The sequence below is a fragment of the Solanum tuberosum genome, unplaced genomic scaffold (assembly GCF_000226075.1).
Source record: "Solanum tuberosum cultivar DM 1-3 516 R44 unplaced genomic scaffold, SolTub_3.0 scf00421, whole genome shotgun sequence".
In the NCBI taxonomy this organism is placed as follows: Eukaryota; Viridiplantae; Streptophyta; class Magnoliopsida; order Solanales; family Solanaceae; genus Solanum; species Solanum tuberosum.
In genome coordinates, this window is record NW_006239343.1 from 461,920 (window position 1) to 487,194 (window position 25,275).

General features: G+C 33.6%; 4 protein-coding genes across 6 annotated transcripts; 1 reads left to right on the top strand and 3 right to left on the bottom strand.

The window, feature by feature from the left end:
- Nucleotides 1-425: 425 nt before the first annotated feature.
- Nucleotides 426-2,889, bottom strand: LOC102597928 (beta-glucuronosyltransferase GlcAT14A-like). The gene is made up of 4 exons (XM_006362898.2): nucleotides 2,277-2,889; nucleotides 1,971-2,046; nucleotides 1,766-1,881; nucleotides 426-943 (listed from the first exon to the last, which is right to left on the bottom strand). Exons 1-4 carry the CDS (start codon nucleotides 2,887-2,889, stop codon nucleotides 450-452), a joined length of 1,299 nt encoding a protein of 432 aa, XP_006362960.1. The 3' UTR covers nucleotides 426-449.
- A 2,200-nt stretch (nucleotides 2,890-5,089) lies between these two features.
- LOC102598247 (probable bifunctional methylthioribulose-1-phosphate dehydratase/enolase-phosphatase E1 1) lies at nucleotides 5,090-10,853 on the bottom strand. The gene is made up of 8 exons (XM_006362899.2): nucleotides 10,656-10,853; nucleotides 9,293-9,591; nucleotides 9,013-9,168; nucleotides 8,099-8,248; nucleotides 7,879-7,980; nucleotides 7,115-7,224; nucleotides 6,895-7,013; nucleotides 5,090-5,318 (listed from the first exon to the last, which is right to left on the bottom strand). Exons 1-8 carry the CDS (start codon nucleotides 10,789-10,791, stop codon nucleotides 5,227-5,229), a joined length of 1,164 nt encoding a protein of 387 aa, XP_006362961.1. The 5' UTR covers nucleotides 10,792-10,853; the 3' UTR covers nucleotides 5,090-5,226.
- A 93-nt stretch (nucleotides 10,854-10,946) lies between these two features.
- LOC102598587 (phenylalanine--tRNA ligase alpha subunit, cytoplasmic-like) lies at nucleotides 10,947-18,505 on the top strand. Of its 3 annotated transcripts, none has more exons than XM_015303221.1 (19): nucleotides 10,947-11,185; nucleotides 11,319-11,441; nucleotides 11,579-11,671; nucleotides 12,750-12,806; nucleotides 12,974-13,029; nucleotides 13,131-13,223; nucleotides 13,983-14,073; nucleotides 14,200-14,237; nucleotides 14,423-14,461; nucleotides 15,105-15,181; nucleotides 15,252-15,336; nucleotides 15,416-15,512; nucleotides 15,601-15,697; nucleotides 16,577-16,648; nucleotides 16,839-16,905; nucleotides 16,980-17,105; nucleotides 17,237-17,291; nucleotides 17,364-17,452; nucleotides 18,086-18,505. In XM_015303221.1, the coding sequence occupies exons 1-18, from the start codon at nucleotides 11,018-11,020 to the stop codon at nucleotides 17,412-17,414; spliced, it is 1,485 nt and encodes a 494-aa protein (XP_015158707.1). In that variant the 5' UTR covers nucleotides 10,947-11,017; the 3' UTR covers nucleotides 17,415-17,452; nucleotides 18,086-18,505. The 3 variants fall into 3 exon arrangements, with proteins under 3 accessions (XP_015158707.1, XP_015158709.1, XP_006362962.1); XM_015303223.1 differs by having other exon boundaries at nucleotides 18,390-18,505; XM_006362900.2 differs by lacking the exon at nucleotides 18,086-18,505 and having other exon boundaries at nucleotides 17,364-17,686.
- Nucleotides 18,506-23,533: 5,028 nt separating this feature from the next.
- Nucleotides 23,534-25,210, bottom strand: LOC102598917 (early nodulin-like protein 2). Its single transcript, XM_006362901.2, has 2 exons — nucleotides 24,866-25,210; nucleotides 23,534-24,434 (listed from the first exon to the last, which is right to left on the bottom strand). Exons 1-2 carry the CDS (start codon nucleotides 25,029-25,031, stop codon nucleotides 23,764-23,766), a joined length of 837 nt encoding a protein of 278 aa, XP_006362963.1. The 5' UTR covers nucleotides 25,032-25,210; the 3' UTR covers nucleotides 23,534-23,763.
- Between the last annotated feature and the right edge of the window lie 65 nt (nucleotides 25,211-25,275).

Here is a 25,275-nt window from a genome sequence, read left to right on the forward strand (position 1 = left end):
ATGATTTTTTTTTTTGTTAAGAGTTCTATTTGCTCAATTGGAGCTTGTATTACGTGAATTCAAATAATCAGACTCTTATACGAATATCAAACATCGGATCAAAAAAAATAAAATAATAATAGTTGGCAATGCTTCTGGCGTGGGAATAAATTAATGAATGTATTATATATGTTAGCAATTGTTGGTTAACAATGGCTCTTGTGTGAATAGCCATTTCATCTAAAATAGGGAGTATGTAGTATAAAATTTGTAAATCAAAACGGATTTAAGTTATTTACACTGACAGTATACACATAATATAACTAACATTTTCCAAAAACCAAAAATTAGTACAATGGGCAATACTTATTGATTTGGATCTCTCAATGAGCTTTATACTCTTTTGATCATAAAATCAAGGAAAAGTATGTAACATCCGATAAAATTGGAACGATACAGGAAAAAAAAGTCTACTTACATTGATTCTGACTAGCTGTATCAACTAATCTATCGATGAGACGTCGTAGCCTTTGAGCTCCTGGCCCGGGTCTAAGCTTTTTCGGGTTCCCAACTTTTGAACAAGGTGGATTTCCCGTGCACCAACCACCCAGGGTGAAGCTACCATTCCCCCTGTGTAGAAACTCTTGATCAATCTTGTCCATAACCAGATCATCATTCTTGAATTTTCGCGCAAATGCAGCGCCACTTGCTATCATTTGTCCAATGTCATTGAGTGATAGAATGTGTGGATGTTGTTTTGGAGGAACATCCCAAGAGATATAGTGTAAGTCATGGTTAATAACAGTTGATGAAAACTCAGGGGCATTGCATATAACAGTTTGAAAATAGCCTTCTGGAGAGGACACGAAATTCGAGTAGTACATAAGTAGAGTCCTTGGAAGATTATCCCAACCCCATATGCAATACTCTATAAACGCGCGTGACAACACCGTCCAAGCTGAGCCTGTAACAAAATTTGTCACGTGGTCAGTGAGGATTCATATAGCCGACCCCATACATTGTTGTTGTTGTTGTTGCTTATAGTTGTTCAGACAGAATGTTGCAGATCTAGGCTGGAGCTACAGAACTTCTTACAGGTTCGGTAGAACCTAATAACTTTGGCCTATGTTGCCCGGATACTCCAAAAGTAGTGCGATTTTGAAGAATCTGTTACGAGTGTGGAAACATTTTTGTAGAGTCGGAGCAACATATGCTTTGGCTAGACCATGCATTTGTGTTTACGAAAATCTGCTTAATATGTATAAATAACTTATCCAGAGCCAGTAAACCGCCTATTCTAGAATCCAGAATCCATAAACTCAAAATCCTAACTCTGTCTCCGACCATATCATATAGTTCATATTCTAACAAAGTCATTTCCATATATACATTAGATTGGTAAATTTGCTTAGTCATGAGCTGCATTTATGCAAAATTTATCATCAATTCATCAAACGACGATACTAAGTATGCATATCGATCACATCCAAAGATTTCAGACGAGTGCCAAATGCGTCTTAACATGGTACTAATAGTTTAGTTTCTCGACTACAACAACAAATACGTCTTAGTTTCTCTAGTTGCCATAATTTATATGGTTACGAAAGGTTACATAGCAGATTCTGCTATGAGGAAAAAAGACTACAACAACAACTCAAAAGGTTATGGGATCAAACATATATGTTGACGTTATGTTGCACTTTCTACTTGCATTTGTACGGCGTAAATATCAGCAAACATGTTCAAGAAGGCTAAAAGTATTCAGATTTAACTGTTGAAATCTTACCAGTAAAGAGTTTAAAGGCTGTGGGAAGAGTTCTCCTTGGTGCAACCCAAAATATATCAGACTTAGTATTCTGATACAGCCCGGGGTCTATGATAAGCGGCATTGCCCTTTCCGACCTGCAATAGGATAAATCGAGTAACATTAAAGTTAACGAATGAACTATAAATACAGACAAAGAACAAGTCAAGGAACTCGGTGAACATACTCTTTCCATCTCAACCGGCTTGTGTGTTCAATGAAGTTTAAGTCACGTTTTAATTGAGAAAACGCGTAGAGAAGATCTGTAAAGCAATAGAATAAATCACATTTCACCTTCAAGTAAAGAAAACAGAAGAATAAATTGTCAGAACATACTATTTCTAGCTATGTTGCTCGGATTCTTCAAAAATATCGACAATAGTGTGTCAGATCCCCCAAAAGTAGTACATTCTTGGAGTTTCCAACACGGGTTTGACAACATTTTGAAGAGTACGAGCAACATAAATTTCTAGTATGAGAGTTGAGAACTAACCATCTTGAGTTAGCAGGGGATAGTCAGAAGCACTCAGGTTAATAAACCAATCCCAATCAGTATACTTCTTCAAGAGAATAGAGGCGGCGTGTAGAGTGTTAGAGACCATGGTTGGACCCCGGTATGTCACCATGTTTGCTTTCGTAATCATGTGCACATTTCCAATCTTGGCAAAAACAGGTTCGTTTGCAATTCTTGAAGCAAGCTCTAGTCTCTCCTCTGCTGCTGATTTTAAGTCCAGATGAACAATGTAGTAATTCCACGGATGATATATCGATTTCAGCGTTCTCCAAAGCTGATCTAGTTCACCTTTTGATCCAGATATCAAATAAGCAAAACGCGGAGCAGGAGGAGGAGGAGGTGGTGGAGAAGGTGGTGGAGGAGGTGAAGGAGGCGGAGGCGAACTTGGAGCTTGCTGAACTTTTACTTCATCAATATACGGGCTAGTTTGATTCTCCATAACACAAGATGGGAAAATTGAGAAGACTGAATTGATCGTATGCAACGAGGAAATGAGGCCCAAGTCGAAGGAGGTAACAAGAAGGAAAATAAACACAAGTGAGCTTATTATAAGAGGAAACATCCATCTTTTCTCCACGTTGAACGACCTCATCGCTGGACCTTATCATGTAAGCTGACAAATGAATCTCTTTTCCCTTCTCTAAAGTCTACAACAAACAAAAGCCGGAGAGGCAGAGTTCGAACCTACCTAAAAAAAGATTCAACAGATTTACAATCTGCTACTTTTGACCACTCGCCCCCTACAGTATATCCCTGAAGGAACGATTGACAATAGGTGGATGATCCGCCTCCGTGATCTCAACACAGGAAGTGGAATCCAACGGTTTATCAACGATTCGTTCACTCTGCCTTACTAGCTTCCTTCACTACCACTCAACTCTCATTTACTAGACAATCGTGAACCAAAAGGACCCTCGAGCCCCTCGAACCAAAAGAATTGCCTTCTTCAAAATGATCCCCTTATCTTATACATTTCTGCATTTTCTGTTGAGATCAAAAGCAACCAAATCAAAGGTCAACATCAACAATTGTTTAAACTAAAATGGTGAAAGAAAATTTCTCAATAAACCCTTAAACTGTCCATGAGCTAAAAGTTGGTAGAAAGACAAAACAAAACTCTTGCAATTGTAAATACTAGCGGAGCCAAGATATTCACTAACGGAATTCAATATATAAAAAAGTAAATGCACAAAGAAGCCAAGGGGATTCAACATATAGTATGTATACACACATAAAGATAAACATATTTAACCTACATACACAGTGTAATTTTTCGACGAATATGTGTCAATTGACTCCCCTTCGGCTAAGGTGGAAACACGCTAACGTCAACTATACTATATTGCAAGAATCTCTCATCTAAGGGTACGGTGTGGCTAGTGGTCAATGAAGTATGGTTTAAGTACCATAAGCTACAAAGTTACTTGATATCTGTGCTGGTGCGAGATACCCTGAGGTATAGGGTGTTGAATTAGTCGACATGCTTGCAAGCTTTCCTAGACACCACGGTTATCAAAAAAGACAAAACAAGAATCTATTCAACTATACTATATTCCAATGGTGACATCCAAATGTTTTTTTATATAAAAAAAAAGTAAAAATCCAAATGAATCTTTTTAGTAGAATAAGCCCAGAAATGTAAACATCAGGACTGCATTATCAAACAAATAAAAAACATAGGCCAATATTATTGTCCTAAGATAATAAATTAAACAAATTCAGATTTGCAATTTTTCTAAAACCCCAAAAGGGGCAGGAAAAAAAGAAAGAATCTAATATAATAATTCCAGAAAAAAAGAGACTAAATACATAAAATCATATATACACATAATTTTCATATAATTCGAGTTCGAGTTATCCCCATTACTGTTTATATCCTGGATCTACCTCTATCGTTATTAAAAAAACACTTAAAATGTACAATACATAGAGAGAAAAAAAATCAATTTTACATAACATTTGACAGAAATAAAATTGAAAAAAATACCTTTATATTGGAAAATGAAATGATGAATGAAATTTGATGTGAAAGAGAAGAAGATCCCACTTCAGTTTGGTGTTTTTCTTTGAGCTATTTTCTATTAACTGAATCCCGGGAAAACATACTAACAATTTATGTATATTTTATATAATTCATGCATAATTAATTTGATTGTAAATTAAGGGTGTGGTCGGTACAGACGAAAATAAGTGAATTTCTTACTTATTTTATTTTTATTTTTGGTATATATCATCAAAACATTAATATATAATCTAGAGAAAAAACTATGGGAGGTGGGGGTGGGGTAAGTGGTGTGGAGTGGTGGGGTGGTAGGGACTATAGGAGTGAGGCTGTGAGGGTGAAGATCGATGAGGTGGGGAGGACACAATTAAATCAAATGTGGAATGCCACTTGTAGAATTTATTTTTCCTACTTAGAAAACTCGGTCGTTCTCTAGTAACATTTTAAGTTATTCATTTTTTCTTTAGTTTTGCTTCAATGTTTTGACATTTGCTTATAAATATGTCACCTACATCACACCCCTTTTGTATAATAAGAAAGATTGTTTCGTACTTACTAGAGTCATACATGTTTATAACAATCATTCTCAATAATAATATTTTACTATAACGATTTGACTTTCATTTTGCAAATGAACTTTTCTACAATACCACCTCACTATACATGTCAAAAAAATCCAATGCCATTACATTAACTGACATATTGCACTAAATTGCTATGTTGTTGTACTTTTCTTAGATTCTTCAAAAAATGCACTATTTTTGGAAAATCTAACACACATCTGGCGATATCTTTCAAGAATTCGAGCAACGGCTGAACAACATTTCCATCCGTGTAGGATTCAAGACAACACAATCCTGTTTGTGGAATTACAATGAATATGTTGTTATACATGGGGTTTGGGGGGGGGGGGGGCATAGTCCATGTTTAGATCTCTGAAAAGGACTTGACTGTCCTAAATCCATGATTATCTGGAAGAGGTCCATTCCCTGGCCTGACAGATATTATCACTTCCAAACCTGAATGAAGAAAAGGGGGTTAAAAAGTTCAATGATATATATATATATATATAAGCGGTTCAAGAGAACACACTTTTATTTACTTGATTATATTCTCCACATGCCCCTCACGTGTGGACCTGATTCTATTTTCATTAGCCAAGGACATGAATATTTTTCTTAATAATGGGTGACAATGAGATTAAATCCCAGGACATTCCCCTACTTTGACACCGATTTTGTTGAGAAAGAAGTAAGAAGAAACAGCAAAGTGAGTACATGAAATTCATTTGGATGCCCCTAGAGCTTGGTATAGCTAGCTAATTTCAACAAAAGGAGTACGTGAAAAGTGAGAGGTTTAATCTATTTACCGAACACTTGACCTGATATTGCATTTTCTGTTGGTGTTATTTCCATGTTTATGCAATAACCTTCAAATGTTCATTATAGATCAGCAAATAGGCTACGGTTAATTGCTGGAACCTTGGAGTATGGCATTTAGTACTCCAAGATTTCTAATCTCAGATTGTGTGGGTACACAGACAGTGATTGGGCACGTTCGTTGGATGATAGACATAGTGCTCCAACAAATGTTTTCCTCTAGGTTCAGGACTGATCATTTGGAGCTATAAGAATCAAGCTACAGTAGCATTTTCGACATCAGAGGCTAAGCATGTGGCAGCAGTTTGTTCACATCTTAACCGTTAAGTGTTTTTCAACCACTTAATGGATCTGAATAGATTCGGATGATTAAGATCTACAACAAAATCTTAAATGTCATTAAGATGTCTATCAAAACATTTCTAAAAAATTGACAGTTTACCACTACTCCATCCACTCACACAGTAAGTCATTACCACCACTAGCCGCCATTAACAATCATGACCACCAACCATGCACCATTACCATAACAACCACCCATCTCTACCGACAATCACCAATATATATCATCAACCGTTGTCATCATTCACCACCATCATTGGCTATCATAACATTCACTACAATTGTCAACCGCCACCACCAACTACCACCATCAACAATCATTGTTTAACCGCTTAATACTAGCCACCATCATCACTAACCACAACAACGACCACCACCATCTGCTAATTTCATCCCTAATCGACATCTACAACCACCACTAACCCTATATAATTTTTTTTCGATATAGTATTAGATTGATTTAGTATTTTATATTTATTATAAAAACAAGTTTTATACATTCAGATGTTAAGAAAACAGTCTTAATTATTTATTATTTGACAGCATGTACCACCAAAGATTGTGTTGGGGTGGTAAATACCTCTTTATCTTTAACAAGAGGTCTCTGATTCGATCCTGATAAACTTTATCCCCCAAAGTTAGAGTTCTAGGCGTGAATTCATATTAGTCGGGCTCCAAAAGAGGTACTAGACACCAGGTGGGAAACAAAAGAATATATGACAGTGAGCACATGTTTAATCATCAGAAAATATTTTGATTTAGCGTTGTATAACATATAATAATATTGTTGCAACTATTTGTTTTAATGGTAAGAAGGGCAATAGGTTGAAACTCAGAAACAAAGTAGTTTTCATATAAAACAACCAGAATTTACCTGCTGGCTTTGCAGCTATAGCTTCTTGATAGACGTCAGTCACGAACAAAATCTCGGATGGGTGATCTACCCCCAAGGATGCTGTAATTTCATGGTAACTTTTTGTTTCTTTCTTATTCCTACAAGTAATAGAAGTAATTTAACTTACTTAAAATGACAAGAGAGATCCGGATACCACCTCAAAATTGGAGATGTGGCTTGATGAAAGGTAGAAATTTACCCTACTGTTGTATCGAAAAATCCACAGAGATATTTTCTCAGGTCCCCATAGTTTGTGTAACCAAACAAAAGCCTTTGTGCCAATCTGCTGCCACTTGAGTATATGTACACCTTAGGAACAAAACAGCTAGTCAGTTTGGCCAGAAGCTGGAGATAAGAGGTTATAGACTTTGTAACACACCTTTTGTCAGGATAATGAAGAAGAAAAATGCGCTTAATGCAGCAAGCTGAAGCCGTTAATACAACAACAGTTATTACTACGTCTTAGTTACAAACAAGCTGGATCAACTATATGAATCTCGACTTCTTTCTTGAAGCTGGTATATGAATCCCCACTTCTTTAGTTAAACTCAAATAAAATCATCATCATAACAAAAAAGTAAAAAACAAATTTATACACACATATATATTAATAATAATGACAAAAATAGTATTACATGTTCTCCAACAAGTCGAAAAATTATTCCCAACTAGTAGATATCACCTATACATATCTTTTCCTTCCATTGTACCTTATCTTTAGCTAAATCTACATTGACTCCAAGAATTTGTAGCTCTTTCGAGACAACTTCCTTCCACATGATTTAGGCTGAAACCATTTATATTAGAAGAAATTCCTTAATTTTTTTATAAGGGACAAAAGAGAAACTCCTTTGATCATAATCAAACATTAAGTCTTCATTTGCAACTACAACTGTATGAAACTAGAGCTCATTAAAAAAGTGAAATACTCAAGTGCAGAAATGATGGGCAAACGAGAGGAACCTTGATGCCTGAAGCAGCCCATCTCTCAAGAGCTTCGGGCACATCATCAAAAACAACTCCCTCTAACTCGTTATTTTTAAACCCCGTTTGCCATATATGCCCCTGAGTAACAGAATATGAAGACCAGCACAAATTGTAAGGAACATGTGTTGAAACTGAGAAACCATAAAACATTTGGACGGGATGAAGGAACAAATAATTTTACCACAGATCTCCTCACCTGTAACTCCTTTAAGGCAGTAATTTTCCGGTCAGCTTTAATCATTGCCTCAACATTTTTTACCAAAGCTGCAATTACCTTCTCCTTCCCAGCATCATTAGAGGGGATAGGCACAGCACCGGCAACACCATTTTCCAAGTCTTCTTGTACCTGAAAGAAGAATGTAAAGGGGGCAAAATTCAGTTGCCTTTACAGCATAGTACCTAATTATGAATTACAGCTTCTTAAGTCCAACGTGTATATTAGAGAGTTTCTACTTGTGACAAATGTCGAATCGTGTTTTAGTTAAAAAGGGATAGCACCTATTTTTACGTAATAATGGATACAATATACAAAGACAAGATCTAGAACACCAGCTGAGTCGTGGATTTTACTTCTTAAAATATATAGTGGGGTTCCAATTTTATTCAGCTTTAGTTTTCATATCTTAGTCTTATGTGTATTGTCATGTAAGAGGAAAACTTGAACCTAACTCTAATGCTATTCCTAATCTTGAAAGTATTGAAGTCATCGACAGAAGCACCACTCCTTCCTCAATGCCCTTGTTATCCAACACGTCGGCAACCCAAATGGGCTTGAGGAATACCCTTTCATCATTTCTCTTTCTAGTATAATTGAATTCAGAAATGCAAAGCACACTCAGCATAGTATTATTGTCAAAAAATGGCTAACATGTGGTGTTGTGAGTGTAAAACAAACATTTATTTCCTTGCAAGTGGGAAATTCAAGTGGATAGTACCGATTTAATGGATGTGTAATAATATATGTAATGAATCATGACCATTTAGAAGAGGTAGGGAGTGTAAACAATCCACTCAGCTCAGCTTGGGTTATTTAGAGAGTAGCTCGAGCTCAAATTGAGATCAACCTATCATGAAATCTGCTCTCAGAATTTTCTCAGAAAGTTAGCTTACTTGAGCTCTTAGTAGTTCAATATCCTCCTGGGTTTCTGCCAAATCATATGTTGCATCCAAATGTCTCCCCACATTATCACGAGCATAAGGAAAAAGAACATCCGTAACAAATGATATGGGCGTTGTGGTTCCTTCAATATCCAAAACAATGCAGCGCTGCACCAAACTATAAAAATTTACTATGCAGTCATATGACACTTAATTACATGCATATAAAGCTTAAATCAAAATCATAAATTTCAAGAAACTAGAGAATGGTCCAAAATTTTCAAATGTTTACCCTTAATGGCTCAATGTCACCATTTGAAGCAAGAGCACCTGCTTTTGCAGACATCTTGACATTTTGAATGCTGCTTAAAGCACCATTAGAGTTAGGAATAGGACCATGAGTTGTTGTTGTCCAGTCCAGTCCGAACTGATTAAACTTAACTGTGGCATCATGATAGCGATGATTCAATTGTACCTTTAAAAACAGAGGAGCACAATCAGAATACTTGGGAGGCTTATGCGGGTAAGATGTGGCCAATGGCGCAGATAACACATACATATCCTCTTCCACCATCCTTTCCTTCTGCACCCCTGATCAAACAACCCAAAATACACACAGAACTCAAAGAAGATAACAGAAAGCAAAGTTCAAGATTTAGTAGGGTAACACAGGAAAAATATCAAACTTAGTCCCTATTTTCACCAAACCAAACTAATCTGACTTTAGGAATATTTTTTGATAACCTTGAAGTTTGACCCTTAGTGGAAGTTGCTCAATTCTGGTGGGAGGTAGGAGCTAAGACCACGGGCGGAACTAGCTAACAACCAGTAGCTTTGGTTCGAATCCTTGCTAAATAAATACAGATAATATATTTCGAACTTAATAAATCAAACAAGAATCATGATGATTTAAATTTAGGATCTGCCTCTCATTCTAAGAGTAGGGGCGCATGCAGCTATTTAGTTGTGGGTTGATCTAAACACAATACTTTTGATGCAGAACATAAATTTATGTGTAAAAATCAACTAAAATTAGGATAAATAAGAGGCATGAACCCATAATTTTTTTTAGAGTTTCCTAACTGAACCATCATCAACTACTTATCAAAAACATAATAAATAAACGTGTCATTTAGCTTAGATATAACTGACATCTATGTCCTCCAACTTTAGGTATCGACAAGTAGAGACTTAAACTTGCATAAAATTAAACAAATAAACACATGTGTCCTACGTAGCAATTCACGTAAGATACATTCGAAGTGATTTCTATTACGCAGGGCACATATTATGTCATGTAGGACGCATGTGTCTACTTGTTCAATATTATACAAATTTAAACGCCCACTTGTTAACACTCAAAGTTAGAGAGCATAAATGTCAACTGAAGCTCAATTAAAAGATACGTTCATGTATTATACCTTTCAAAAAAGATAGGAGCAAGACTCCTTACACACCACCCTCATTATACCCACACGGGGATTAGTGATTACACTAGGTATGTTATGTATTGTAAAATTTATCAAAACACAGCTCAACTATTCGCCGTTCTCTTTTCCTATGTAAAATAATGAGCATAATTTAATACAATGGATTCAACCGTAGAGCTTAAATTTTGGATCCGTCTCTAAATAAGATGTTAAATGGGTGCTTACCTGAAGGGGAGATGACGATAAGTTGTTGAGGTTTAGGAATTGAGTTATCCTGAACTTCCAAGTATGATTGTGAATTTGTCGCCATTTTTAGAGCTCCGTTCATTGCCATTAATGGCGCTGCTGAAGCTATAGCCATATCTGCTCTCTACTTCAATTGAATAGCGATGTGTTGGATATTTCTCTGTTTAAAAAATGCAATACATTTGGATAAGAAGAAGACAATAAAGTACAGTAAAATTAGTTTATAATAAATATACAATATTTTATAGATATAAAAAATAAAATATTTTTTAAGTGTATTGTTTACAGTCCGTGTTAGGTAAAGCAAAATCGCCGTCTCCCTAACACAAACCCTAACACAAATGAGTATGAGTATGGCAGATGAAGCGGAAGACGCCATATTGGCATATCTCAAAGACAACGATGAGATTTCAAATTCTGCTGACTTTGCCCAGGATTTGGGTTTTAGCCATGACGACATCGTCAATGTCATTCGCAGACTCCATGGCTTTCGACTTGTCGATGCTAAGGTACTTTTTTCCTAGTTAATTTTCGTCCTGTCTATTCAAATTTGATTTGATTAGAGAATTGAAGTATTAAGCTCCAAAGCAAAAATGACTCTGAATTATAATTTGGAAGATTTGAATTTGTTGAATTGTGCAGGACATTAGGAGAGAGAGATGGGTGCTTACTGAAGAGGGGAAAACTTATGCTGCTGTAGGTTCTCCAGAATTTCAGCTTTTCTCAGCAGTACCACCGGAGGGAATTGCGCGGGAAGACTTGCAGGTTTGCACCGTATTTGGTTTTTAGTGTTTTTACTAAGTTTTTCTTTTCATGCGCTATTGCAGATTTCTTTTACATCAAACAGTACAAAATTAAAGATTTGTGAGCTCTCTTTTGGCTAATCGTCTATCTGGATGCAGAAAAAATTGGATCCTGCAGTTTATAAAATTGGTTGTCAGCAAGCTATAAAGAACAAGTGGGTGGAGATGGCAAAAACACTTGTGTCAAAGAAGGTACAGTAGGCAGTTGCATAGGAGTATAATTTTGCTCCTTTTATTTTATTTTATCGCAACTGTAGTTTTTCTCATCCTCCTCTGTATGTCTAATTTATCATTCTTTGTTATGACCGCAGTTTTTTAATTGATGAAAAACTGTACCTTCTCCCAATCCGTGCCTAAAACAAAATTTTATAACCTTCGGTACCAAAAGATTATTCCCTTGTTAAGCTTGCTTCTTTGTTGCTTGATCGTCTCTCATTTGGAGTTGCTTATCTCTGCCTCTCAATCACCAAACTCGTCCCGCATAATTCATTTTGATAGGTAGTAGTAGTATTCCTGTCTTTGTAACTTCAATTTTGTTTTCAACCTCACTCTACTTAAAGTTTTTAATTTTAATCGAGTTTCTTCTCCTATCCCTTCTACTTGAGCTTGTAAGTGCAAAAGACAACCATCCTGAAGATTAGGACCCAATTGCCTCCAATACTTTTGAGAGCAAAATATGTGGAAATCTATGAGTAGCGACCCTTTCTCTGAAAGGTTTTTTTCGTGACCCTTCCGCTATAAGGTTTTTCTTTAGAGAAAAGAGGCGAGATAAATGGACTAGTCTCATCATGTGACCTTGCCTAAATGATGAATAGCAGTTTATCTAGTCCTTGATCTCCAGTGGTTCTTGCTTGGGGGACTAGGGTAGTCAAATAATCAGGAATCCCCTCATGCATCATGATGACAATGAAGGTCTGGAAAAGCCTTTATTACTTGCTTAGTACCAGTTCTTTAGCGATAATAACGTTTCATTTCTAGCCTATATTCAACATTATTAAATAGTAACTGGCCCTCGACTTCCCTTGTGGTGGTTCCAGGATTTTTCTGTTTCTCCTTCTATGTTTTGTTGCTGCTTATTGTTTGCCATCTACTTCAGTTTATAGCACATGGCCTTCTTTTGTTTTACTGTTTTCTTTCCTTATCCATATATGTTGAATGAGGTCTCTGAGAACTATAATGTAGAGGCAGCAAGGGAAGGTGACATCAACATGTGCTTATATTAATACTTCTTACAGGGCTACCTTTTAGTCTATTTGTTGACTTCATGTAGGTCCAACATGCTGATGACAAAGTTAAAAATTTGCTGTTGCGGATACAAAATGACGAGGTATATAGTTTGTAGCCAGTGGTTATCTTATTCCCCAACCCTTCACTTTTTGCTTTCCTTTCATCTTTACTAATAGCTCTCCTCCTACACAGGAAATTAGTTATGGTTTTGTAGCTAGTTGACTATTATATGAATCAATTTGACTGTAACAAAGCAATGCTTTGCAGGCTGTCAATCAGGAAGATATTGATGCTCTAAAGCGAAGAAAACTAACAATTCAGCAGTAATTATCTATTCTTTAATATCCTTTCTCCAGCACTTGACGTTTACAAGATGTAATGTTACAATTATCCTAATACGTGTTCAAATGTCTGCTCTTTCTAGGGTTTGGAAAGGAAATTCCGTAAGAAAAGGTCCCGAATATGCCCCCAAAAGGAAAAGAGCAGCGACTGATCTCACTCGGGAAAATTTACAGAGGTAACTTTCTGACTCATTTGGATAGAAAAAACCGTTAGTTCCTCATAAAAAGATAGCTAGGTCATTCAGTTATGCGCACAGCTCGGGTTAAATTACTGGAAAAATTAGTAGTTTGGAATGTGATAGTCAGCTTTTGGATAATGCCTGAATAGGGAATTTGTATCAATTGTTAAGGCAGTTTGAGCATATTATTCAGTCCTCGGTTTTGAACTATAAATTGAAGAGTTGGTAAATGCTCTATAATTTAATCAAATGCCAAAAATTGACGGAGTTTGACATTGTTTTTGAGTTTGAGAAGTCCCTACGTGTGGATCTCCAGGAAAGTGTACCTTTGTAGCTTTTTCTTCAGATTCGAACCCTAGCACTTACGCTTCAGAGTTTCAACTGTCCCGGAGTTTCACATGTAGGATTTTCAAACTCTAAGACAATGTGCTTGAGTTTTTTTGTGTTTTAGCTTTTAGAGTACTTTACTTCCACATTTCTACCAGTTTTCATATGTGGTCTATTTATCAATTACTAGTCAAAAAAGTGGTCAGCACTTGCTATTTTTATGTTTAAAAAAACAAAACAAATTCATGGGCTGGGTAAATGAGAGAAGTTAATATGCAGTTTTCACAGATGGTTTCGGAGTATTCAATATTTATTTCATCCAAATTCATGTGTTTGAATAATTAATCTAAGTAGGGATGCACTAATTCCATGATGGACGAAGCATTTAGTTTATTTTCTAATTAACATATGTTGCTTGTTCTTTTGAAGGGGTGACTGGAAGGAATTGGAATTTAAAGAGTACAACTTCAGTGCTAAAGGTCAGCCAGTTGAAGGCGGCCATCTTCATCCAATCCTCAAGGCATGTTTTGGTTCCCTTTTTCATTAGTGATTGTTGTTGTGGCCTTAAATGATTTTTTACTGTTACCTAACTGAGGCCAAATTGCCTTCCCTCACGTGTTGATTAAATCTTACCATCTTGTTGCAGGTTAGGCGGCAGGTACAAACGATTTTTCTTAATATGGGGTATGACTAAATGACCTTTTCTCATGTCTATATTTGGAGGCTGCATTCCTTCTAAAAGATTTCTATATATGGAGGCTGTATAAATGCATGTGTGTAGATGAATGTGTCTATATATATATTTAGTTATTTATTTGGAAATTCTCTGTAGTGGACTGTAAGTGCAATATTTCATTTGAATTGTGCAGGTTTGAGGAGATGCCAACAAATAATTATGTCGAAAGCAGGTAAGCTATTATTTATTTTGTTAGTCTTTTCCCCAGTCATAAATACAAGTGAGCCCTTCATAATTGATGGAACATCTTCCCAAAGTAAAAAGTTGTTGGGCTATATGAAATAACTGAACTAGGAAAATGGCGCATTTCCTTCCTTGCCTTTTTACTTTTTATCTGAATAACTGGAGGGGACATTTTCTTTGCATGGCTCTTAGTTAAGAGGTTGATATGTAAATATTTTGAATCAAATCCTACTTTATCCTCCATTAGAGATACATGTTTTGGCTGTTGTCATTTTACTTGCTAAAGTTCCTACTTCCTAGTACATAACAGTTTCAAAGTACCTCTTCTGTAAACCAATTTTCTAAATACTATTGTTTCATGTCGAACATTCACGATCTTTTGATGGTAAACAATCAAATTTATTGAAGATGGATGGTAAAATATAGCTATACAATATTCATGAGCTTACAAGTTCAAACTGATGGCAAAACCATAAATTTCACAACGTAATCCATTTAGGAGTCTTCTCTGGTGTATAGCTAGTGGTGATTTGTGCACTGTCATGCTCTCTTAGAAAAAATTGTTAGGATTAGTATTTGTTTTAATCCTTGTCAAAGAAGTATATGTCAATGTGGCTGGTCATAATTTGCAGTTTTTGGAACTTCGATGCACTTTTCCAGCCCCAACAGCACCCTGCCCGTGATTCACATGATACTTTCTTTTTGAAAGGTTAGTTTGACTTTACATTTTATCTGCCTCATCTGAGTTTCTTCTAATGAATTATTTGTTTGAATTATAGTGCCTTCCTCTACAAAGATGCTGCCAGAAGATTATGTTGAGCGGGTAAAAGAAATTCATGAATCTGGTGGTTACCAATCTAGGGGGTATGGTATTCAATGTCACTCACACTTGTCAAGGTTTTGGCAAATTTATACTCAGTTTTTAACAGTTCTTCTTGCTTAGATATGGGTATGATTGGAAAAGAGAGGAAGCGAACAAGAATCTTTTGCGGACACACACTACTGCTGTTTCGACAAGAATGTTGTATGCATTAGCTCAGGTCTAAATGGCTCACCTTATCCAGAATCATAGTTTCATATATTGATTTTACTTCGTGCATTTTAAACCTGTGCTATACATAATTGCAGAAGCCATTCGCCCCCAAGAAATACTATTCTATTGATCGTGTTTTCAGAAATGAAGCAGTTGATCGGACACATCTTGCTGAATTTCATCAGATAGAAGGTTGCTATATAGTTATACTAATTTCGTGTCGTTCATGTTTTCCTGTTCCTTGTTATATTATTTTCTTCTCTTGTTCTTCTATGGTACCAAACCTTTAGCTCAGATAGACAGTGGTCCTTGAAGTGCCAGCAAAACTGATTTATCGTCCTAATTCCCAACTACTGGTTGAATTCCTCATTGTAGAATTATAATGAGCTGTGCTTTAGATACTTTATGAACATTGGCTTGGTTTCTGTTTTAGGTCGGAAAAGTAGGGAGCACTGAAGAGTATTTCTGTTGCTTACTATGACAGCACATTATCAAAGAGCCAATACCCCTCTTGACATATGACAATTAGGGTGCAGTTTAGTTCACATACTAATTATACAAGGATTGTTACGTGAATTATAATGTAGGAATTGTTTATATGATGAATAATAATTACATGGATTGTTTTGTAGAGATTGTCTACTTTAAGGGGTCTTTAGATATGCTTATTCCATTTTTTCATGCATAAATTTCGCATGAGTGGTGTTACCTAAGCACAGTTTGATACAGACTAAACACTGTATTAGTTATCTACTAGTTCTATACTGAAAACCAAATGTTGTGTTAGTTATACGAAGCTTTAATTAGCATTCAGAGTTTTATGCTGTAAACCAAATGTTACACACTTTCCTTTAACTAAAAAGACTTCTCTATGCTATTTATTCTGTACTGTAGGTGATTACAACGCCAATATGCGACTTTAGATTGTATTTGTTTCATAGTTCTTAGGTGAGAGGTACTACTTGTGTTAAACTCTGTGTTAGGTAGTAGTGTAAGTAAATCTTATTCTTTGTTTGCTTTTTATTCCTGTTAACAGTTTCATGAACATATTATCATGGTTTCTTATTCCAGGTTTAATATGTGATCGTGGACTTACTCTTGGTGACCTGATTGGTGTTCTTCATGACTTCTTTTCTCGTCTAGGTGACCAACTAACACAACACTGCACTTGTATTCTTGCTTATGTTCTATTTTTAGTACATCAATGTCTGCTCAAGTCTTGGTTTCATAGAAAAGATAAAGCTTGCATTGATATCACGTCCAACTCAATTTACAGGAGCTCTTAATTTTGAGAAGGCTAATTAGTGGTTTACCTTTCTTTTTGTAATTACAGGAATGTCCAAGCTTCGGTTCAAACCTGCTTATAATCCTTATACTGAACCCAGCATGGAAATTTTCAGGTTGTAGTAGTATCTTTGATGTGAATGCACAATTGTTCAACTCAGCATTAATTTCATATCCTTTTGTTTGTCAGCTACCATGAAGGCTTTAAGAAATGGGTGGAAGTTGGAAATTCTGGTATGTTTAGGCCTGAAATGCTTCTTCCTATGGGTCTGCCAGAAGATGTTCGGGTTATTGCCTGGGGCCTTTCCCTTGAGAGGTATACTATCTGTTAGCAGCAACATGTTGTTACTTATAAATTAAAATGAACTTGCTGTACCTATGTTGATGTGAATGCACAATTGTTCACATGTTTTGTTGAAGCTTATTTTGCTTGTCTTTGTGCATCAGGCCCACCATGATTCTCTACGGAATTGACAACATCAGAGATCTTTTCGGTCCCAAGGTATAATTGGCACTGTGGTAGAATTTCTCAACGATGTCAATGTTTGACCTTGTTCTGTGTTTGTTTTTTCAGGTGGATCTAGGTCTCATCAAAAGAAATCCAATATGCCGGCTTGGACTTTAGTATACAACATCCTGTGTTGGACATTGTTTATGGTTGAGGTAAGATTTTTGTGCTGGGCAATCAAGTTGAGATGTTTTTGTTGATACAATTGTGAAGATTAAATATCAGATGGGTGGGACTGGGAGCTGTGTGTATTCAAGTTTTTTTATGTTATAACTAGATTTAGTCCCTTCCCTTCAATATACTTATTTTGGGTTATCTAAGGATAGGTTGCTCCTCCTTGAATCATATGACTATATACTCTAATGAGTCAAATATATATTTCCCAAAGACTCTTATTTGTTTTAATTTTAAATGCATTCAACTTCTCTTATAATTCTATAAACCCATTTTGGATAATTTGAAACTTATAATATGAAGATATAACTCTAATTTTTCATATATTACTAAGAAACATTGGAATCCTCATTACTGTATCATTATAAGAAACAACTTATAATAAAGGTTACATGTTCCCAACGGAGTCGGAAAACACATCCTCAATATCACAAAATCCATGGAGAGCAAACTTGAAAATATATGATACTGATTTAGTATCATATTAGTTGGGGTATATAGTGTAATTATTTAATGGGATATGAATGTAAAGCCGTATATGTTTGTAATTATTTTATTTTTATTTATGAGGTATTTGCTTAGTTTGCCCTATTATCTTTTGCAACATGTACAAGTAAGTCATCCCATATCACTCCTACCAGTTGGACCAGCCCAGAACCGGTTGAAACTGGCCAGCATAAGAAAGCCCAGAATTGGCCCAAAAAGTTATTGGGTCAGAAGACGGCCCAAGTTTCACGTGTGGGTTGGGCTAGCCATTTTCTTGTCTAAAGCAGCATTATAGTCGGGTACATTAATTAGAGATTTCGAGTTCGAATTATAAGAATGAAGTCAATTTCACTAGAAAATGTGTTTACCTTAAAATGGACTTTTTCGACATGATTAGTCTAAGTAAAAAGTAGTACTGCCTCAAACATGCAGAGAGTCGGACTCAGGATTTTGAGCGCAACGGGGGAACACTAAATTAAGTACCACTGAGGTTCGAACTCAAGCTACACAATCTAATAAATATGTTTGTGAGGTCTTTTTCAACTATAGCGAATTTATCTTGCTATATGTTGTTCTTGTCTTTTTTTTTTTGATAACTGAGAAATTCGTCTGTGTATGTTGTTCTTGTCTTTATAGACACAATATCTGGTGAAAACCCAAAACAAAAATTTATCTTTAATTTGTTTTATATTAATTTTAATTTGTTAGTATAAATTACTTTACCCCATTAATTACGTAACACATATGAACTCACACGCACAAAAAAAAAACAATAGAATAATATTTTGCAGACATAAGAAATTGAAAGTTTGACCAAATGTTTGGTGAATCATAGATCTTATTCTTACAAGTTAGAGAGACTAATTTTGCTATAACACAAAATAAAAAAAGTAACAGTAGCTACAATAAAATAAGAACAATTACTCCTAATCTCCTATATTATCATCAGTATTTGTATTTTGTACCCAAAAATAAAATGAAAAACATGAGTCAATTAATACACCACAAGGATAATACATATCCAGTGGAACACGTTGTAAATTCAAAATTACTTATATTAGACTTTTTTTTAAAAAAAAATTACTTATTATATATTTATAATCTAAGTAACGCTCAAGTGATACAATGAATGAATATCATTCATAGCCAAAGACTTTTCCTGGTAGGGACTTTTTTTTTATTGTTATGTGACACTCATGACGGAGGGCCGGGTTGATGAGGACAAATAAAAAAAAAAATTCATCGCACCAAATATAAAATCATTCATGATTATATTTTGTCAAATAACATCACATCAAATATGAATATAAGTAAGTATATATAATTCACACAAAAGTATATATTACGTAAAAAGGAATAATATTGATGGCATGTGTCAATTGGACTTTTTGTGATAAACGTGATGTAACATGCCTTATATATTAAATAATACTATATAATAGTCATTTTTGTCACATAGTAAGTTTGTAACAACACGTTTAGAGTTTAACTCGAGCATCCAAGATGAATCAATACTAATCCTATCACGTTACGATTTTATGCATAATTCTATATATATATATATATATGAAATCGAGTATAAAATATTGCATAATTACTCGCTTTAAATTGAGTATTCGTTTTCTTTTTCTTTTTTGCTAGGACTGAAAATCAGATATCTATTGTTCATATGATTAAGTTCTTTGGATTTTCGAAATAGTGTAAGAAAATTAATGTACTAGGGGTGGGTTGGAAAAATATTGGTCGATATAATACATCGTACGACTCAACCAATTTTGGAAATGCATCATTAATTGAGGAGTTTCATCATTAAATTATCGACCCATTGTTTAGCTTATATATAAGAAAACAAATAAAGATTTTTTATTATATATATATATATATCTACCCGTTCATATTCTTTCCAGACTATCTATATATTTTTCACTCTTATATAATGACTAATGACTAGACACAAAATTTAAAAAAAGGAAAAGAGACATTTGAAACTTAGTCTTAAAAACTAGCCATGACGTTTGCTTGGAATAGTGACGTTAAGAGTTAAGAGTAAATAAGAAATCTAACTTTAAATTGTTTCAAAATATTTTAAAAAATATATTTTCCAACAAATATAAAGGCAATAGTATCACATAGTAAAATGAAACAGAGACAATAATAATAGTGTATAAACAATATTCACATCGTTGGGCTAATATATGCATATTTAAAGCATATACTTGGATTTAACTGAATTAATTATTTTCAACTTAAAAAAATATGTAGATATATATAAATAGAAATTCAAAATGTATACATATATTTAAAAACCACAATTTTGAACCACTCACATCCTCAGACAACACAAGCAAAATCCATTAAAATGATATATTCAAATTAGGCCTCAATTATTGTTGTTGTTTAATTGAATACGAAACTTGTATTATAATTTTGAGATTTGAAAATTTTCTATTTTCTATTTTAGATCATCTTTTATTGAGCGTTGAAAATGAAATAAGTCCTGATGGAACAAAACGGATATATTTATTATTATTAGTGACAATTTAAATTATTTGACTAAAGTTGAATGATCAATAAGTTATGTACACGTTTAAAAGTTGAAGTGTTTGATGTTCATACTTGTGGCCCTTCAGTTTTCAATTGGACAATAACTTCTATGAGTTCTGTTTTTTTTTTGTTTTCTTGTTTTCATTGTTCGTGATCTGATTAAATTTAAATATGCATATTATATAATATATTCTGAAATGGGATTTTAAAAATGATTGTCTTTCCATTCTCGCGAATTTAAATTTAAAATCTTTGATTAAGAATTAAAAAGTTTCAAATACAATTCCGACCATCACAATCCATATTGATTACAAAGTTTCAATATTGCAAGGGTCCAATTTATTGATTGATACATGTCCTATTCTTATCTCCATAGTACCACTAACTTAATAATGAATGGATAACTCTAGAGCTCAAGTGATTGATTAGGAGATGTTTTTGTTTAAAGTAAAAAATAGTCGTTCACTCTTAATTGTAAGTCTCGAATTTTAAGTATCACAAATAATTATAAATCTCGAATTTAAATTTATCGCTTTTATTAATCAAATGAATATATAATTCTAGAGCTTAAGTAATAGCGTTCTGATTGGGAATTTCTTTTTTTCATTTTACATCCGATATTTAATATTTATATTAAAATTCGACTAAATTTAGATTTGTGTAGAAAGTCCTATATCGAGGGTAAAATGATCTCTATCCAAAGTGACTTTATATTAGGGCTCGAATATATAATTTGTGTTAAGAAAGAATAAATATGTATCACTTCATTACTATGAGTCTATCATTTATAGTTTGATTAGGATTTTTTTTAATGACAGTGGAACACGAAAAGTTGTGGTTGGGTGATAGGTATCTTTCCATTCGTAATAAAAAAAATTATGTATTTGATCTTGAAAATGAAATCATCTTTATTAGAGAGCACTTTACCTCTAAAATAAATACCGAACACTTAGTTGGAAAAAAAAGGCAGGAGATAACATCACTCCTTTACCTTACTTATTTTCTTATTTTTCCTCCTATTAAAAGTTCAAGCAAACGTTTATATTACAAATGAAGTTGTCTTTAATAAAAGATAATTCATCTCTAAAATGAAACATTTCAATATAAAAAAAATGAATTAATCAAATCTCAAAATGAAAACCGAATATCGAGTCAGGAAAATTGGATTATACTTGGTCAGAAAGTGCTTGCCATATGGCAACATACATATATATAGTGTATACACCATGACAAAAGTAGGTAATGATCTATTATTTGGAAATAATTTGCTCATTTTTTATTTTCTGAAAACTACTTTAGCGTAAAGAAAATATTTATTAGATTATTTTTTGGCGTTTAGATGAGTGTAATGAAACATGACTAAGCCATAGAATAATATATATTGTGATAATAGTTGGCTCAATACATAGTCAGCTTTTTATATTTGTTAAAACATCTACTTTGTATTTAAAACATCTCAATTCTTAATAAAGTGCTTCAATTAGATATTATTAATTTGAATTTATGAAAAAAATTGCACGTATATTAATTCATCTTTTAGGCAAGTAGATAAATTAATCATATAATAGTGTAATTTGTTTTATTTATATGCATCAATCTTAACTAGAAAATGTCTAGAATTTTATTGTTTTGACAAATGTATTTAATTAATGAGATAATATATTTTAGTTAATTCAGAATTCGAATTTAAAATGTCTAATTAGAACTAAATATCACACAATTTTCATCCCTTTTGCACAACTTACTAAAATTATGCATAATGACAATGATTTTGGGTAATTTATGATGCACGTTTGCACATAAATTCATGATCTTTTTATCAAATTACATATTTTATGTACATATTTTTTTTAAAATTAATCTAATATTATCGGTTGGTATTCTTGCTACAGAAAGACTAAATGATGTATTAGTTGAATGTTTTTATTTAACTAGATGATTAAGATCAATTATATTTTCATTTTTCTCCTTTTTAGTGGTGCACAAATGTTATGGAAGTCCTAAATTCATTTTCGCTAAGTTGATGGAGCAGTTAATCTCTAAAATAGTACAATTTAAATTCAAATTATTTTGAATGATTTCTCGATCAACCTTGTCACATGAAACTTGCTTAATGTAATTTTATCTCTCTTATAATTTGTAATAACAATTAAAATTCGATTTACTTTGAGTAGCGATTGTGAATTCTTTCGTCGACAACAACTACGAATAAAAGGAGCACTTATGTGAGCAATAAATTAACATCAAATTTAGGAAGGCTAGTCAAACAAAACTACTACAATTAACATCGTTTAATTGCTGTTTAAGTTTACGTTAAAACTTTCAAAGCTCTAAATAATTAAACCAAGCATTAATCACAATGGGCTAAAGTAAATGTTCTTTCCATTAAATTAATAAAATTGCTATACTTTTATAATTGGAAACACTAAATTTCCGGTCTCAATAAAATTTAATTACTTTTTTCATATTTGTTGTTTGTCATTTTAAATGTACTTTAATTTGTTTTACAAAGTCTGATTTGTTCGGTTGTTTTCCTAGTCTTTTTCTTAGGCTTACTTTATTATTTGTTATCCTAATCTTCTTAGTAGGCATACTATTATTTCATTTCATTATATTAATTAATTTCGCTACTTGACGACTAAGTCTTTGTTGACTATGTTTTTTAATTTTAACTTTTATTATAACACACATATTTATTATATTAAGTTTCAAATACAAATGTTAAAAATCTTATAGCTACATTAATTCTATAACATGTTAAGTCTTCGTAAAATTTCATGGCAATTCAAACTAAATAACATTTATATCAATTTAATAAATACAAATTCAAGCATTATTATAAACAAATTGTCTGTAAAAAGTACAATAAAATGCAATCTGTCATTTTTAACAATATGTCAGTATAGTCCCATAAAATATTTTGTGAGGAATAAACCTAGTCCTTCTCCTTACTTAGAATTGTTATTTTCGACAAAATAGTTCCAAAAAAGTAACGAGAAAAAACTATAAATTTAAAGTTTAAACAATAAATATATACATTAACAAGAACAAACTTTGATTATTATTATATACTCTCATGAAATCAATTCCATGATAACCATAAAAAAACAACAAAAGATAAAAATAAAAAATAAAAAATAAAACACTGCCTTTCTATCTAATAAACCTCTCAGTAATTCAATGTACCAAGACCTTTTTTTCTTTTTTTTTTTAAATAAACAAACTATTTTTTATTTTTTATGTTTAATTTATTTATTTTCCACTAAGCAGAAATAAAAATTATTATAGTAAATAAAATTGACACAAAAACAGCTGAAGTTGTAGTAAATGCTTTTACTGCCGAGTTATTTGAGCCGGTAGGTGCCGGAATATCCGCCGGCGGACTGTTTCCGCCGCCTCCTGGCGGTGAATCCACCGGCGATCCCGGCGTACTCGATGAACTTGGAGACGATGATGATGAACCACCCGATGGAGATGGTGAAATTATCTCCCCTGATGGCGATGAAGAAGGCGATGTACTCGCCGGCGCCGGAGAAGTCGCCGGTGATGTTGCCGGGGAAGTTGCCGGAGAAGTCGCCGGAGATGTTGATGGGGATGTTGCCGGAGAAGTCGCCGGAGATGTTGCGGGTGATGAAGTAGGTGTTTGACTCACAGGAGATGTTGCGGGTGATACCGACGGAGAAGTCGCCGGAGATTCTCCCGGAGTTGAAGGAGGAGGAGGTCTAATGGCTAAAATAACAGTAATTAATTTTTGTGATCCATTTTCACAATCATTTTTATTTCCACTAATGAAAAAAAATGGACCAGAATGATCAAATTTGAAAATTGAATTGCCATCATCCATTTTCATAATTGGATTATTTGTGTTGCATTTGTCATAATCATCCTTGTTTACCACTAATACTGAGTTTGATCCCTTCATGTACTTGAACACTAATCACACACAAAAAAACAAAACATAAAACACAATCAATAACAAATAAGGTTAGGTATCATATAACAATCACTACTAGATATAGATATACATGAATTTTCGATCATCCTACTCTTATCATCGATATTAGATAAATTTCAAATTTTCAATGAAAAGTCAAATTTCTTGTTTTTGTTAAAAAAATTAAAATTAGAAATCCCAAGTTTTCGACAAAAAGACAAATTTCTGATAATCGTTTCTATTAGAACACCGTTTCTGAAGTCGTTTCGGTGGAAAACTCCAAAGGGACATTTTCATCGAATGATTTCAGAGATCCTTGATTTTTTTTATCAATAATTTCATTGAAAATATATATGTTTTCATTAGTGAGTATGATTATGTTTTTAAAATGAGATGATTGTATAGTTTAAGACAAAAGAATAGTACTTACCAAGAGTGTCATTGATTTGAAATCTCATTCTTTCAGCCCAACTATTGTAATTTTCAGATGGATTAGGAACCCAACCAGCTTTACCACCAACATAGAATTGATAAGCATAACAAGAGTTGATCAAACAAGCCAAGAGAATCACTATAAGATGTTTATGCAAAGCCATGAATAATTATAGCAATTTAAAAAAAATTATATGTTTTTTGTGATATAAGTAAATTTATATAAATACACAAAAAGAGGAGAAGAGTGATAAGAAAAAGAAGAAAAAAAGGCAAAGTAGGAAATTTCAAGAAAGAATACAAAAAAAAAGAAAGATAATTAAATGGAGGAAATTAAGAGGAAGTTTTATAGACTGATGTTGAAGTTTAAGAATGAAATAGAGTTGTATATTAGTCTACAATTTGGTT

Excerpts from the sequence above, each read along its gene's own strand:
- LOC102597928 (XM_006362898.2), bottom strand. The coding sequence starts at position 2,889 with ATGAGGTCGTTCAACGTGGAGAAAAGATGGATGTTTCCTCTTATAATA. Across the intron at positions 2,047-2,276 it reads TCCCCTGCTAACTCAAGATG|ATCTTCTCTACGCGTTTTCT; the intron begins GTTAGTTCTCAA and ends ATTGCTTTACAG. Across the intron at positions 1,882-1,970 it reads AGCCGGTTGAGATGGAAAGA|GTCGGAAAGGGCAATGCCGC; the intron begins GTATGTTCACCG and ends ATCCTATTGCAG.
- LOC102598247 (XM_006362899.2), bottom strand. The coding sequence starts at position 10,791 with ATGGCTATAGCTTCAGCAGCGCCATTAATGGCAATGAACGGAGCTCTA. Across the intron at positions 8,249-9,012 it reads TTGAACTACTAAGAGCTCAA|GTACAAGAAGACTTGGAAAA; the intron begins GTAAGCTAACTT and ends TTCTTCTTTCAG. Across the intron at positions 7,225-7,878 it reads GGGCTGCTTCAGGCATCAAG|GTGTACATATACTCAAGTGG; the intron begins GTTCCTCTCGTT and ends TTTGTTCCTAAG.
- LOC102598587 (XM_015303221.1), top strand. The coding sequence starts at position 11,018 with ATGAGTATGAGTATGGCAGATGAAGCGGAAGACGCCATATTGGCATAT. Across the intron at positions 11,442-11,578 it reads TTGCGCGGGAAGACTTGCAG|AAAAAATTGGATCCTGCAGT; the intron begins GTTTGCACCGTA and ends ATCTGGATGCAG. Across the intron at positions 16,649-16,838 it reads TGACTTCTTTTCTCGTCTAG|GAATGTCCAAGCTTCGGTTC; the intron begins GTGACCAACTAA and ends TTGTAATTACAG.
- LOC102598917 (XM_006362901.2), bottom strand. The coding sequence starts at position 25,031 with ATGGCTTTGCATAAACATCTTATAGTGATTCTCTTGGCTTGTTTGATC. Across the intron at positions 24,435-24,865 it reads TCAAATCAATGACACTCTTG|TGTTCAAGTACATGAAGGGA; the intron begins GTAAGTACTATT and ends GTGTGTGATTAG.